Consider the following 12,229-nt stretch of genomic DNA (forward strand, 5'->3'; position numbering starts at 1 on the left):
GGAGAAAGGAACTTCACGTTATCAAAAGAAGAAAGCGACGAGGAAACTCGGTGCAATCTATTGAAAGAACAGGATAAGCACTTCGCCGGCGTGGAATCGCCGTTTGCGAAGAACTTTTTTTTTTTACGCAACCTTATTCGTCAAGAAGATCTACGAAATGTGCCACGTGTGGCGAGAACTTGATCGTTGAATTAATGAAGACACGTGGCGTTTCTTTTCGCTCGTGGCATAATTTATGGTAAAAGCGCGGCTGGATTATTTGTGTGAATTAATCGTTCACCAGCCCGCGTAGAATCGAATAGATAAATTTCTTCGTTTACGCGGAAATGAGATCTAGATTATTTCATCGCGTTTTCACGTATCGCGTACGATCGCAGGAAAATGAGAAACGATTACGTTGTCGGACGTCAGACCGACCTCGTCGCGTTACGATTTCTCTTGAAATACGCGACGTGCGTCGCTTCTTTCCCCGGCGACCTCGGATTAACCCTCGCAGTTTTTTTTTCCCCCTTCTAATAAAGCGGCGGCATCGTCTGATATGCGCGGCGATCAAACATGTAACACATAAATTTAGCGCGATCGCCGTTCACGCTCGAGTTAACGCTAATTATATTATAAATAGAATAAAACTTTCACAATGTAAATAAAAAAAAGAAAAAGAACTTAAGCGCGGATACGTACAAAGTTGGAGCAATTATTTTTCACGCACCAGTTAACGCGGAAAAAGTTGACGATTTAAGCCCCCGAGTTTGATAATGGATAAACGAGTTATCGAATTAAACCGGCGGTATTTAGCGCGCCGAATGCCGATGTTGAAAACTCACGAGTATGATGCACGTGGAGTGCATTCTAATATATTTCGACAACAAAGGCGCCGCGAGTTGGTGGCGAGCCAGATAGAAAGGCAGCGCACTATCCCTCGCACCGCACGTGCAGGATTATTAGTACACGAACGCCGAGCTGGACGCGATTATAAATAGATCAGAAGACGTCTTAGCGTCCACGTCCCTCGTTTCGAAAGCATTCGGACGCGGGATGGATCATTCGGCTCCTACGAAACGGCGGGCTGGTTACAAAAGCGCCGAGCACAAGCCGAGCTCGAGAACTCAGCGCTGCATCGTTCACCAAAGCGCAGATTGCATGGACCTCGTTCTACGACGACGGTGGCGATGGTGGTGGTAGCGGACGCTCGAAATGTCGGACTCGTGCCCGCGTCCGGTGTCGAAACCGAGCTGGTGGGTGGGCTGGGAAGCCTTAATCGGTGCTTCACCAGCTCATCGGGATCTCATCTCGCGGATCGCGACGAGTTTTCTTTTCTTCGACTCGCCGGGAACGGGCGGCGTCATTCCTCCGGTGTCGTTCGCCTTCGCGACGACGATATACCTATCTCGCACCTCCGCGGGACCAACCTCGCAGGAGCGGGACCAAGTGAAGGCAGGAGCGCGCGCGCGTCGGGCACGCACACGTGCACGCGCCTCCACCGCGATAGACACCTGTTGCGCTGTCGACCTGGCACAGTCGACGCCGAGCAGTCCGCGATCGCAGGTCCGAGGTTGATCTCCCCGGGGTGTTCCGCGTCCGCCGAGTGTGTCGCAGCCGATGTCGGCTGCTGTCCTCGCGTTTGACTCGATCCTTCGTGAATACCTTAGGTGCCGCGCGCTTGTGGACACGGTAAGCGTTAAAAAAAAATTGCTCAAGCTCGAAGAACTGCGGGGAAAATAATTACGTGTAAAACTTTATACAAAATTACATTCATACATGTAATAAAATAAAAGGACTTCCAATGTCCACGCGACACTTTTTTTCATACGGTGCGACTTGTACTCGCGAGTATAACGTTTCGTTTTACTGATCGATGAAAGTTGATATAATTGTGACTGTGTCGGTGATAATTGATTCGCGATTGAATATGTCTTTTTAAATTTGCAATTTGTTCAACAACATAACTATTTAACGTGATATTGCTAAAACCTCGGCTCAGTTCCATTTCGAATTAAATCAATATATCGCATAGAACGTAATTAGCTCGTTGAGAAGCAGATCGATTAATTATTCATGATCGGTAATAACTATGAAAGTAATCAGTTAGTCATAAATGTTATTTTCACGTTAATAGAAATCATTGAGGTACTGATTATTAATTTAGACTTTTATATATCGAATGGAACATATTCCTATAATATGTCTTGAATTTGTTCAAAATTCTCACGTAAGGCATTCAGCTAAAGTCCGAGCAAAAGAAATAATTATCATGCAAGCAATTGATTTCCATATCTATATTATCAGTTAATTATTTTTTGTATTACAATACCAAAACGTATAAATACGCGTGCAAAAATAATTTATATCTTAATAACAAGTTGTTATTTAAGATAATGGATAAGATTTATGGATATATAAATTCTTCCAATCGTAGATACACATAAAACGACTCTTGAAAGATCTCCTTTCAAATTCTAAGAAATAACCCGCCGAGAAAGTTAATTCAACGGATCAAGTCATTCGTAGTGATCAAGCAAGAACAATGTCTTTGAAATTGGCAGACGATCAGCGATTTGCTTTAATGAAGGTAAGCTTTAAATCAAAATTTATTCTAATTATTATGTTATTTCAATAACAATTTCGTCCTGTTCGTGACATATAATTTATAAACGGCGTTAATTATTAATATATTAATTTGATTCTATAAATGGTTGCTTTATCTTAGGTATATACAGCTGTTTATTAAAACGTTATTACGCCGGTATGCATTGCATTATTGATATGTTAATATTCTCATCGAGCTGATATTTTTTCTTTTTCACTCACTCGTTCTAGATTGTAAGACTACTCGTCTAAACTTTTATAAGCAGAAATAGAACTCAATCGTAACGTTAATTTTACGGGATGCACAATTGAAACACGTTACGTAAGTAAAAATATGTAAATTTCATACTTTCGGTAATATAAATTGTTATTATTTAATAAATTTAGTTGACACCCTTGGAAAAAAAAAAATTACAGGTTTGAGCAAAAATTATCTCAAGGGAAGCGGGTTGCCAGTTTTTTAACGACGCGATTTCTTAAAGCGGTTGAAGATTTTATTACATGCAACATGCAGAGAACTTCAATGCGCGACGTAGATCGCTTCATTCCTCTCGCAAGAACTTAGTGATCATTCACCTCTGATATCTAGAACAAGTAGCAGGCAATCGAGCACTTATTTCAAGTAGCAAGATGCAGCGGATCGCGAAGAGATTGGAAAACATGAGTTTTCCAATTTCGCCGGTCGGTAAGAAAAGAGCTATCGTTTCAATCTACGATCTTGTCTACATTTCTAAATGCGCTCCTTTTACCACTTTTTCCTATTTCAATATAAAAAAATTTTGATTATTATCCAATATAAACAGAAAAAGAAAAGAATATTCAACACTTAGTTCTTTCGCCTAATTTTTAATTTACTTCCCCGATTAAGAAATTGCTAATTATTAAAATCCCTTTTCTTACTGATCAATAATAATGCGACGTGATAACACTTTCATCTGTTACGCTCAAATGTGTCGCGGCCTTGCGATTAACAATCGGGTACACATAAAAATCTCGCGACATACTTTAAAAGGATCCTCAGTGCATGCATAAATTTGTTGTCTTGAATTACGACATCGGTTGCAAATATCAGATGCAGAAGTAAGCGAGTACTTTACGTAAAATCTTTTTAAACACAAGGTTTATTTCTCCCTCACAAAAAAAAAAAAAAAAAAAAAAAAAAAAACCAATTGTAGCTGACTGCTAAAAATATGATTTTGTCCTATTATAAATTTCAACATTTTTAGCATCAGTTATCTAAAATTTTCGTTACAAAATTACAATACTTTACGTGAACGTTCACGGTGATTTTTCTTCGTTCGATTACTTATTCCGTAACGCATTTTAAAGAAGCTCCTCGCCGCCAAGTCGGCGCTTTCTTCTATTTTTTCAAGAAACTACAATAAAGAAAATAATTCTATAGACAGGAAAAAAAAATACTGCATTCTTGTTGCGACTATTGTGCCAAGTGAGTTTCTACACTGACAGCAAAGGTTAAACATGCGGGATTTTGAATGAATATTCGATGAACCTTTCTAAATATATGAACGTGGCTGGGATCATAAGAATCAATGCAATTTTTAAGATATCCTCATACCGTCGGGTTTACTTTTTTTTACAATAAAAAAAAAGTAACAGGAAGAATGGCAATCGCTGATAATATCTGCGGAATCCGATTAATCTTTTATCAAGTTTTATGTTCGAAATATCGTAGAAAAAAATTGCGTTCGAAACGACAAAGAATTGTTTGACGTCATCAGACTCCTAACCAACACAATAACACAATTAACTCTAGCTGATTCGCACACTTACAATAAATAAGGAAAGAAAGCCGAGGAGTCGGAATTATAAATTACAAAAAGGCAAGTCTAAATCTTTTTTTAGTTTTTTTTTCTTTTTTTTTTTGCGAAGAGGAACCGGTTTATTCGATAACGATATATAAAAGTACGTGATCCTTTCGTTTTTGTTTGTATCCTTTTTCTGTTCTTATTTGTTAAGAAATGAGATCAGTGCTGTAATAATCTTTTTATGACGCAAGAGATCGACATACATTCTCATATAGTACCGGTTATTTCGTGCAACGTGCAATTGCCTGTTTCGCGATGAAATAATTGGCGATTTTTGATTCGAATAAATCAATTTTTTTTTCCAATTATTTCTAAAAAAAAAAAAAAACAGAATTTTAGCCGCTATTATGTAAACGTCTTGATCTTGTTCAACAATTAATTTTCTACTAGAAATCTTTACTACCGTACCACTCTTGAAAATAAAGCCATCTTCTAACACTAGCAATTATTATAAAAATCATGCGTTTTGATAATTAAATTAATTAGCTGTTAATCGTGCGACTGGCATTCTCTGTTTAAAAAGGAGATGTAGAGATTTTATTGTTGCCCGATCGTTACCGCTTTACCGCGATATCTGTTACTTATTAATTCCTTTTTTTACCCACAAGATAGATTTGTAAATAAAATTATTCACGATTTTAAAATTTCTTCTGTAAATATTAAAATAAAAAAAAATGCGTATCAGAAGAAATATAAAATGTATTTTATTACCGCTATACATCGTAGCAAAAATTAAAGAAATCTGAAATAATTTGAGAAAATCTGAATAATAAACAAATTAGCATAGAAGCACGTGTAACGCATATCGTATCCTTGAGTTGCTAAATTACGCAAGATGCCTAATTATCTCATTTTTTGAAATTATTACCTACCAGGTTATTAAAATAAATTTTGTATCATTCAATCGCGCACCATTTAATAAAAATAAAATAAAATAGAAACTTCTCCCTAAGAAAAATTATTATTTTTTTAAATAAATAATATATAGAACGTATATGTTGAATAACTATTAATTTTATAATCAAATTGTGCTTTCCGTTATTTTCCGTAGTCTTCAGTGAAAGTGTTCACTTCGATTAAGATACGGTTTAATAATAATGCACAAAATCAATGCAGATTTCCCTCTCGCCGTGACTACATTGATAATAACAGAAATCGACGAGGGGGAAAAAGTTCACTTCCTTGGGTATTTATACACTAACAAGGTAGTGTATGTTTCCTGTAAATTATAATTAATTATATACAGAACAACCATTAACATTGCACGAAATAAACGAAGCAGACCAGCTGCTGTTTACAGAAAATTAAGTAATAAATGTATTTAATAATTAATTGTGTTAATGCACAATAAGTACTTGATAAATTAAAAAAAAAAAGAAAAAAAAATTACACAATCACATTATATTTTTTTTTTTCTCTTTCAATGAAGGTTTTGTCCTTCGAGACTTACAAATCAATGTATAATAACCATATCACGCCGAATCGCAAAATCAAGTGAAATCAGACACGAGCGGACATTTCGAGAAGAATAATGACGTATAAAAAGTAAACAAGGCGAGTCTATAATTTTCTTTCTTTGCTTTTTGTGCAGTTTCGACGGTCCGTGCAAGATATCCTACAGCCACACCATGACGACTATTTTCTGCTTCGCTGGCTGAGAGGTATGAGCGCCTCCCTTTCCTACTCTTCCCTAACAATCAATCGGTACTATGCAAGATGACGAGGCCTTCGTAATTTTGAAAAATCTCGACCTATGTTATATGTGTATACGAAGCAATCGCGCGCGTCCTGAGAAAATCACGCGAACATTAATTGACGTGACGTCTATTGTCTTTCGCTTCCGCGTATGCTTAAAAGCGGCATTTAGCGAAGTTATTTAACTGTTTTGAAACAAAAGTAAGTATACGAAAACCACAGAAACCCGGGATTATCGGTTATTACCTAGCGCCGTGAGTCACGCGAAGTGCTGCAAGATACGCCGCTAATGAAAAAGATAAACACGTTCTTGTTTGTAAGCGAAATTAATTACACGTGTAATAAGTTTCGTTTTAATAGACAGGAGTGAGTTTTTGCACCACATAAGTAAAACATGCGCTTTCGTTAGCCTTTTATACTGTTGGATGTGATATTTATTATGTAAATTTTGCTTCGTATTACACGCGCTCGCGCATTATGCGATATTTTCACTTCTGCATCCCTGGTCAATATCGATGCTTTTAACACTGCATTAAACGCCGCGAGTGTGTGTTAGAAATTAATTAACTACTGTTCATTTCTTGCAGCGAGAAAATGGGACCCCACAGCGGCGGAAAAAATGTTGAGAGACGTAAGTAATCGTGTGGAAGAATATTAATTTAGAAGCGTCTCAATCATGCATCTCATATACCCGCGTTCTCACATTTCATACGGATAGCGAATAGAAACACACACGTATATTTTTATATTACACGTCGTAGTGTCAGTTACGTGTCCGACCTCCGTTCTCTCAGATTAGGCTATTCACATTACACGAAACGCAAGCGAATCCGATTGAGAAAGTCTGGTGAAACACGTTCCGGATACGGTCACCGAGCCTTTTAAATTTCTCTGCCACGTGAATTACCCGCGCGAGTCATTAAATATTAACGCGGTAGGCGTAAACTTAACGAATCGCGTCGCAACTCGCTGCATCCTGAGAACCGACTTCTTTTGTCACGTCTCGACAAGAAGTCCTTTATCTACTTTTTGTGACCAAGTTCTATTGATTAGAGCTGAATGTTGAAACGCGGCATAAGCCTTTTTAACACAGATCCTGAACAGATTCATTATTTTAAATGTGTCAATAAATATAAATTAAATGTATAGGAACATGTAAGTTTAAAAATTCTTTTTCTAAGACTTCTATTTTTAATTTAACGATCAGATTAGTTAAATTTAAGTTATGTTCTTCATATTATATTACACGTCGTGCATATAATGAATTTCATATATAATATTTTAAAAAATAATTTACTTCGAAAGATAATTTTGAAAATTTATTAATGCAAAGATAATAATATAACTTCCTTGCATAACAATCAAATAACAATTTGCTACCATCAATCAAGGTAATAACAGCTAATACCCGCGAATAAATTAAAGTACCCCTTCCGGGTTCGTATCGGATGCTGGGGATTATGATTTGTGTCGTTGACGGTTCCGTTTCTTTTTGTCCTCGAAGATGTTTTATATGAAATAGAAAGTTGTTCTCTGCATGTGCCATTTTGCAGCTCGAAAGTAATGTGCCGATTCTCTGAAGAACGTTCCGTGAAGTCACTGTCCGTACTCTCGTGTCGAGAAGTTTCACGATGATTGAAAACCGGGGATTTATAATGCCGGCTAAGTATCTTCCGAAGTAATTTCTTTAGATTACCCTTTTTCACTTTCTATTCCGCTTGTGAAATCCTGTTATTCGTGAAATCATTACTCTGCGAATAGTAAAAAAAGAAAAAAAAATGCCTGTCTCTCTCTTTCTCATCATCGACATGTGGACATCCTGACCCGACCAAAACCGTTCGAACGGCACATGTCACACCGTAACATACAAACCTAAATAACATGTATCACGTTACACAAATACGAGAAATATTGAAATAACCAGAAAACAATAATTATCAAGTGTGAATGCATTAATTTTTTTAAAGCGACAATAAATATATTTATTACAGTCGTTGGAATGGCGGAAACAATGGGATGCCGATAATTTGGATAACTTGATTATTCCTGAAGTCATAAACAATTACCTGCCCTACGGACAAAGTGGATTCGACAAGGACGGAGCACCAGGTATATCCTGGCAAAGATTCTACTTGTGATATTATCTGCTTTAGACGCACTTCGATTTTGTTCGACGTAAAAATAAATTTAATGAGCTTTAAGATCTGAATGCAGATTTCAATTTTTGGTAAAGAACGTCGCCAAGGCTCTCAACTCTAAAGAATATTTCTTTCGCATGAAACATATACGTAACGTGTGCGCGAAGACTATGATCTCGTGAATCGCAGTTTAACGCTTCTTCAAAGTGTGAAATTGTTTTTTATCCTCCCGAATATTTTCTCTTTTTATTTCTCTCAATAAGAAAGAAACAAATATCAATTCAACATTAACAGCTGAACTACGCATAAATTTTAATTAAAAAAAAAATAATAATACATATTTTTTAAATATACATTAAAAAAATTTAATATGTTATTTTTATAGTGATCATCGTACCATTTGCCGGTCTAGACATGTACGGAGCATTACACGTAATAACACAAAAAGAATTCGTCAAAGTTATGATAAAACTGATAGAAAGTTATTTAAATTTAGCCAGAGAACAATCTAAGCAATACGGACCGATCGCAAATCAAGTGACAGTTATCTTCGACATGGAAGGATTTAATCTTAAACAATATCTGTGGAAACCAGGTAAAATGCATACGTCTCGTACACCGCATTCTAATAACTACGATTCTTCGCATTAAGATATCCTGCTATTTTATTATCGCTATTATTTTATTCTTACAGCTGGCGAACTGATAATCAACTTTATCCAAATGTACGAGGCAAACTATCCGGAAATTCTGAAAATGTGCTTTATAATCAATGGTGAGTTCGATAGAATAAAACAATCGTCATACATTGAAGCAGTTTTATTCGTACGTCACTACGAAAACGTACGTCACATATCCACGAAAAAAAAATATACAGGTGTTAATGCACTGCATAAAAGAGCGCTATTATATGTCTAACAGCTCCAAGAGTCTTTGCCTTTGCTTTTTCTATTGTCAAGAGATTCATGGATGACTATACGTTATCGAAAATGCATATCTATAAAGCCGAACCGATCAAGTGGCAAGCAGCGATTCTTAAACTCGTGCCAAAAGATCAATTACCTGTCCATTTCGGTGGAATACTAACCGACCCAGACGGCAATCCGAGATATACGACAAAAGTATGATTTTCTTTCAAATTATGTCTACAATTACTTTTTTTTTTAAATTTTTTTTAATAATTAACTCTTTCACGGTTCCTACTTAAACGCAAGCACGTAATCTCGTTTTAAAGAGTGGTAAGGGTAAAGATTAAACTTTTATTAGATTTGCCAAGGTGGTAAGATACCTAAGGAACTGTATACCAATAAAATAGACAAGCCGAATGAGGATTATACTACCGTCGTTGTTCGGAAAGGAGGAAAACTGGAATTCGATATTTCTGCACCCGAAGTGGGTTCCATCTTAAGGTAATGAATTTTTTATGATAAATATTTCAAGAAATCAACTTTTTTTTCTGTACGTTTCTGCATGCAGTTGGGAATTTCGGAGTGAAGGACACGACATTAAATTTGGAATTTTGAAGAAGGACGTGAGTAATGGTACGAAGACGGAAGTTATACCTATTCGAAGAGTTTCATCCCATCAATGTGACGAAGTTGGAGTGATAACTTGCGAGACTCCGACGACTTGTAAGCCTATATCGCCACTATGCCTGACAATGACATGACGTTGTTAAACTAATCAGTTTCCTTTATTTCAGATTCCGTTGTTTTCGACAATACCTATAGTATTCTAAGAAATAAAAAAGTACATTATTCGATACGCATGTCACCGCCGGCTCCGTACATTACCACGAAAACAGATATTAATTGTAATTAATAAAGTAAATTAATTTAGGAAGTTTCTAGCTACATTAGCATTCGGTGTATTTAGTGTTTATAGATTGAGGAAAATTTCGGATGTTATGGTAAGATTTTTTAGTAAGATTAGATATAAGGTGAATTCTTTGTAATTTACGGATTATAAATTTATAAAGTTAATCGTGTTTTTACCATAAATTTATTTCATATTTTTTTTTCCTCCTAACCTTATTTTCATATTACCAAAAAAATTTATAATTAATTTATATTTAATTAACATTTATATGTTAATTAATAATTTTATAGTATGTATTACTTATATACGATTATAATTCAAGCTTAAAAAAATTTTTTTTATATAAAATTATGAAAGAAGAATATATAAACGTTTTTAGTCGTCCTCGTCTGTTAATAACATATCGATAAGCTCAGACTGTAATAACTGATCACCTTCTAAACGCTTTTGAGTCCCGTATTTAGCCAGAGTTGGCAGAACCTTCAACTTGGTAATAGGACTTGTCCTAAATGGACAATTTGGATCTTTCCAACTAAGACAGCATGTAAAAAATATTTTAAAACTTTGGTCTCTCATGTTATATCACATTTCGTGTTATCAGATAACTTGTTTGGTGATTATCCAAGATGATAATTCATAAAGAAATAGCAATCATAGATAGGAAGCATGTTATTTACTTACAATGCTCTGTCCCCAACTTCTGATATCACCAACAGTGTTCCCTCAGGTGCTGTTTCGAAACCTTTTTCAATAAATGGCTCAGCTGAAATCAAATATAATACCGATAACTAGAGTAAATGAACAAGTACATTGATAGTGATAATCTAAATTAAAATAAAATTTTTCCATAAATCCATATTTCCATTATAATCTCACAAGATATAACGATATAAAATATTGTATTAAAGTAAAAATACATATATGTATAAAGTTTCTATTTCATTAAATGGCTTTGCTATTCATAATTGAAAGTACAACATAAAGAATATTTTAAGCTAGTGAAATTTAAAGAGACTCCCCAGTGATCCTTTCATTAGTCTCAATAAATAAATCACTATATTTCAGCTTATAGCCAGCTCTCTGCTATAATAATCCATTAGGTATGTTTTTTCTTTTCCATTTTTTCAACAAAGAACAATTTTTTATGCCAAGTAAACTACCATTGTCATATTTCTAAATGAATTCCTAAAGGATATTCATATCTTACAACGCAGATAATACTATTTTCCCTTACATTCCTCACATTTCCTTACTTTATGCATCTACCTTTTTTATCCGTTCAGTAATAAATTGCATTGTTCAACGTCCAGCCTCCCGAGGAGGCGGACAACGGTCGGTGTGATTGAGGTTATATCGGCACTTACGGCCGTTTCGCTCACCTTCCACGCAATCCGGGCACCAACTTTTGCCGGTGCCTGGCAGTTTCGTGCCGGTATACAGAATGTAGATCGGCGCCGTGTCCTTCGGCTCGTCCACGTACTCGAGGAAGCCCTCGTAACCCCGCACGAGACGACGCTGGACCATTTTTGGCGAATTTGGCCTGCCACTCGAGTCTATTACGAGAACGAACGAACGTTAAGCGTGTGAAATTCTATCGCCTGTGGGAGGCGTGGACCTACCTTATCTCCATTTATTGGCGTCTTGTCCCTTATCGTCGAGTAACCTATCTCGGCTTCGTCTGCGATAACCGACTATCGTTCAGTATCGTTGAACTCGCTGATAAGAAACGAAGTAAATTTTCTCGAAGAATTAAAATTCTTCGATGAGCAAAATCTTGTCGGCACTTTGGCGGATTTTTTAAACTTGCACGTATATAGATAGGCGTCTCGCCCGACGATCTTTATTCGAGCGTCGATGACGCACTTGCGTTCCGAGAACTTGGACACGGCCACGGGAAACAAAGGGCAGAGAAATAAAGGTGGCTTAAACAAAGAACCTACGGCAAGAGGCGAGTTCTTTATATTATTTTAAAGCCAGGTAGTCCTGAAGTTCTTTCAATGGTTAAATTCTATTGTCCTTTAGTAAATCGTAGACTTTAAATAGTATACCATAAGACAGAAAATTCGAAAAATTCTCTTTTTTTTTTATTTCTTTTTTAACATTTTTGAATTGGAAGGAACAATGTCCATGAAAACAATCGCTGAGAAATGACAAATTGTCGATCTA

At 36.0% G+C, this 12,229-nt stretch overlaps 2 protein-coding genes across 3 annotated transcripts; one reads left to right on the plus strand and one right to left on the minus strand.

The window, feature by feature from the left end:
- Positions 1 to 63: 63 nt before the first annotated feature.
- LOC139103493 (SEC14-like protein 2) lies at positions 64 to 10,245 on the plus strand. The gene is made up of 11 exons (XM_070658228.1): positions 64 to 1,671; positions 2,417 to 2,569; positions 6,004 to 6,073; positions 6,695 to 6,738; positions 8,099 to 8,216; positions 8,631 to 8,840; positions 8,940 to 9,020; positions 9,167 to 9,366; positions 9,512 to 9,654; positions 9,722 to 9,876; positions 9,948 to 10,245. Exons 2-11 carry the CDS (start codon positions 2,525 to 2,527, stop codon positions 10,064 to 10,066), a joined length of 1,185 nt encoding a protein of 394 aa, XP_070514329.1. The 5' UTR covers positions 64 to 1,671; positions 2,417 to 2,524; the 3' UTR covers positions 10,067 to 10,245.
- LOC139103498 (thioredoxin domain-containing protein 17) lies at positions 10,230 to 12,106 on the minus strand. 2 transcript variants are annotated; one of them, XM_070658237.1, is made up of 4 exons: positions 11,683 to 12,106; positions 11,443 to 11,616; positions 10,745 to 10,826; positions 10,230 to 10,595 (listed from the first exon to the last, which is right to left on the minus strand). In XM_070658237.1, exons 2-4 carry the CDS (start codon positions 11,585 to 11,587, stop codon positions 10,439 to 10,441), a joined length of 384 nt encoding a protein of 127 aa, XP_070514338.1. In that variant the 5' UTR covers positions 11,588 to 11,616; positions 11,683 to 12,106; the 3' UTR covers positions 10,230 to 10,438. The 2 variants fall into 2 exon arrangements, with proteins under 2 accessions (XP_070514338.1, XP_070514337.1); XM_070658236.1 differs by lacking the exon at positions 11,683 to 12,106 and having other exon boundaries at positions 11,443 to 11,674.
- Positions 12,107 to 12,229: the final 123 nt, after the last annotated feature.

Source organism: Cardiocondyla obscurior, linkage group LG06, assembly GCF_019399895.1.
Source record: "Cardiocondyla obscurior isolate alpha-2009 linkage group LG06, Cobs3.1, whole genome shotgun sequence".
NCBI classification, from domain to species: domain Eukaryota; kingdom Metazoa; phylum Arthropoda; class Insecta; order Hymenoptera; family Formicidae; genus Cardiocondyla; species Cardiocondyla obscurior.

What these genes read in the sequence shown, in the direction of transcription:
- LOC139103493 (XM_070658228.1), top strand. Translation starts at nt 2,525, where the DNA reads ATGTCTTTGAAATTGGCAGACGATCAGCGATTTGCTTTAATGAAG. An exon ending in ATCCGAGATATACGACAAAA is followed by an intron (nt 9,367 to 9,511) that starts GTATGATTTTCT and finishes AACTTTTATTAG; the next exon opens with ATTTGCCAAGGTGGTAAGAT. An exon ending in GAAGTGGGTTCCATCTTAAG is followed by an intron (nt 9,655 to 9,721) that starts GTAATGAATTTT and finishes TTCTGCATGCAG; the next exon opens with TTGGGAATTTCGGAGTGAAG.
- LOC139103498 (XM_070658237.1), bottom strand. Translation starts at nt 11,587, where the DNA reads ATGGTCCAGCGTCGTCTCGTGCGGGGTTACGAGGGCTTCCTCGAGTAC. An exon ending in GTGCCCGGATTGCGTGGAAG is followed by an intron (nt 10,827 to 11,442) that starts GTGAGCGAAACG and finishes ATTTGATTTCAG; the next exon opens with CTGAGCCATTTATTGAAAAA. An exon ending in GAAGTTGGGGACAGAGCATT is followed by an intron (nt 10,596 to 10,744) that starts GTAAGTAAATAA and finishes ATGCTGTCTTAG; the next exon opens with TTGGAAAGATCCAAATTGTC.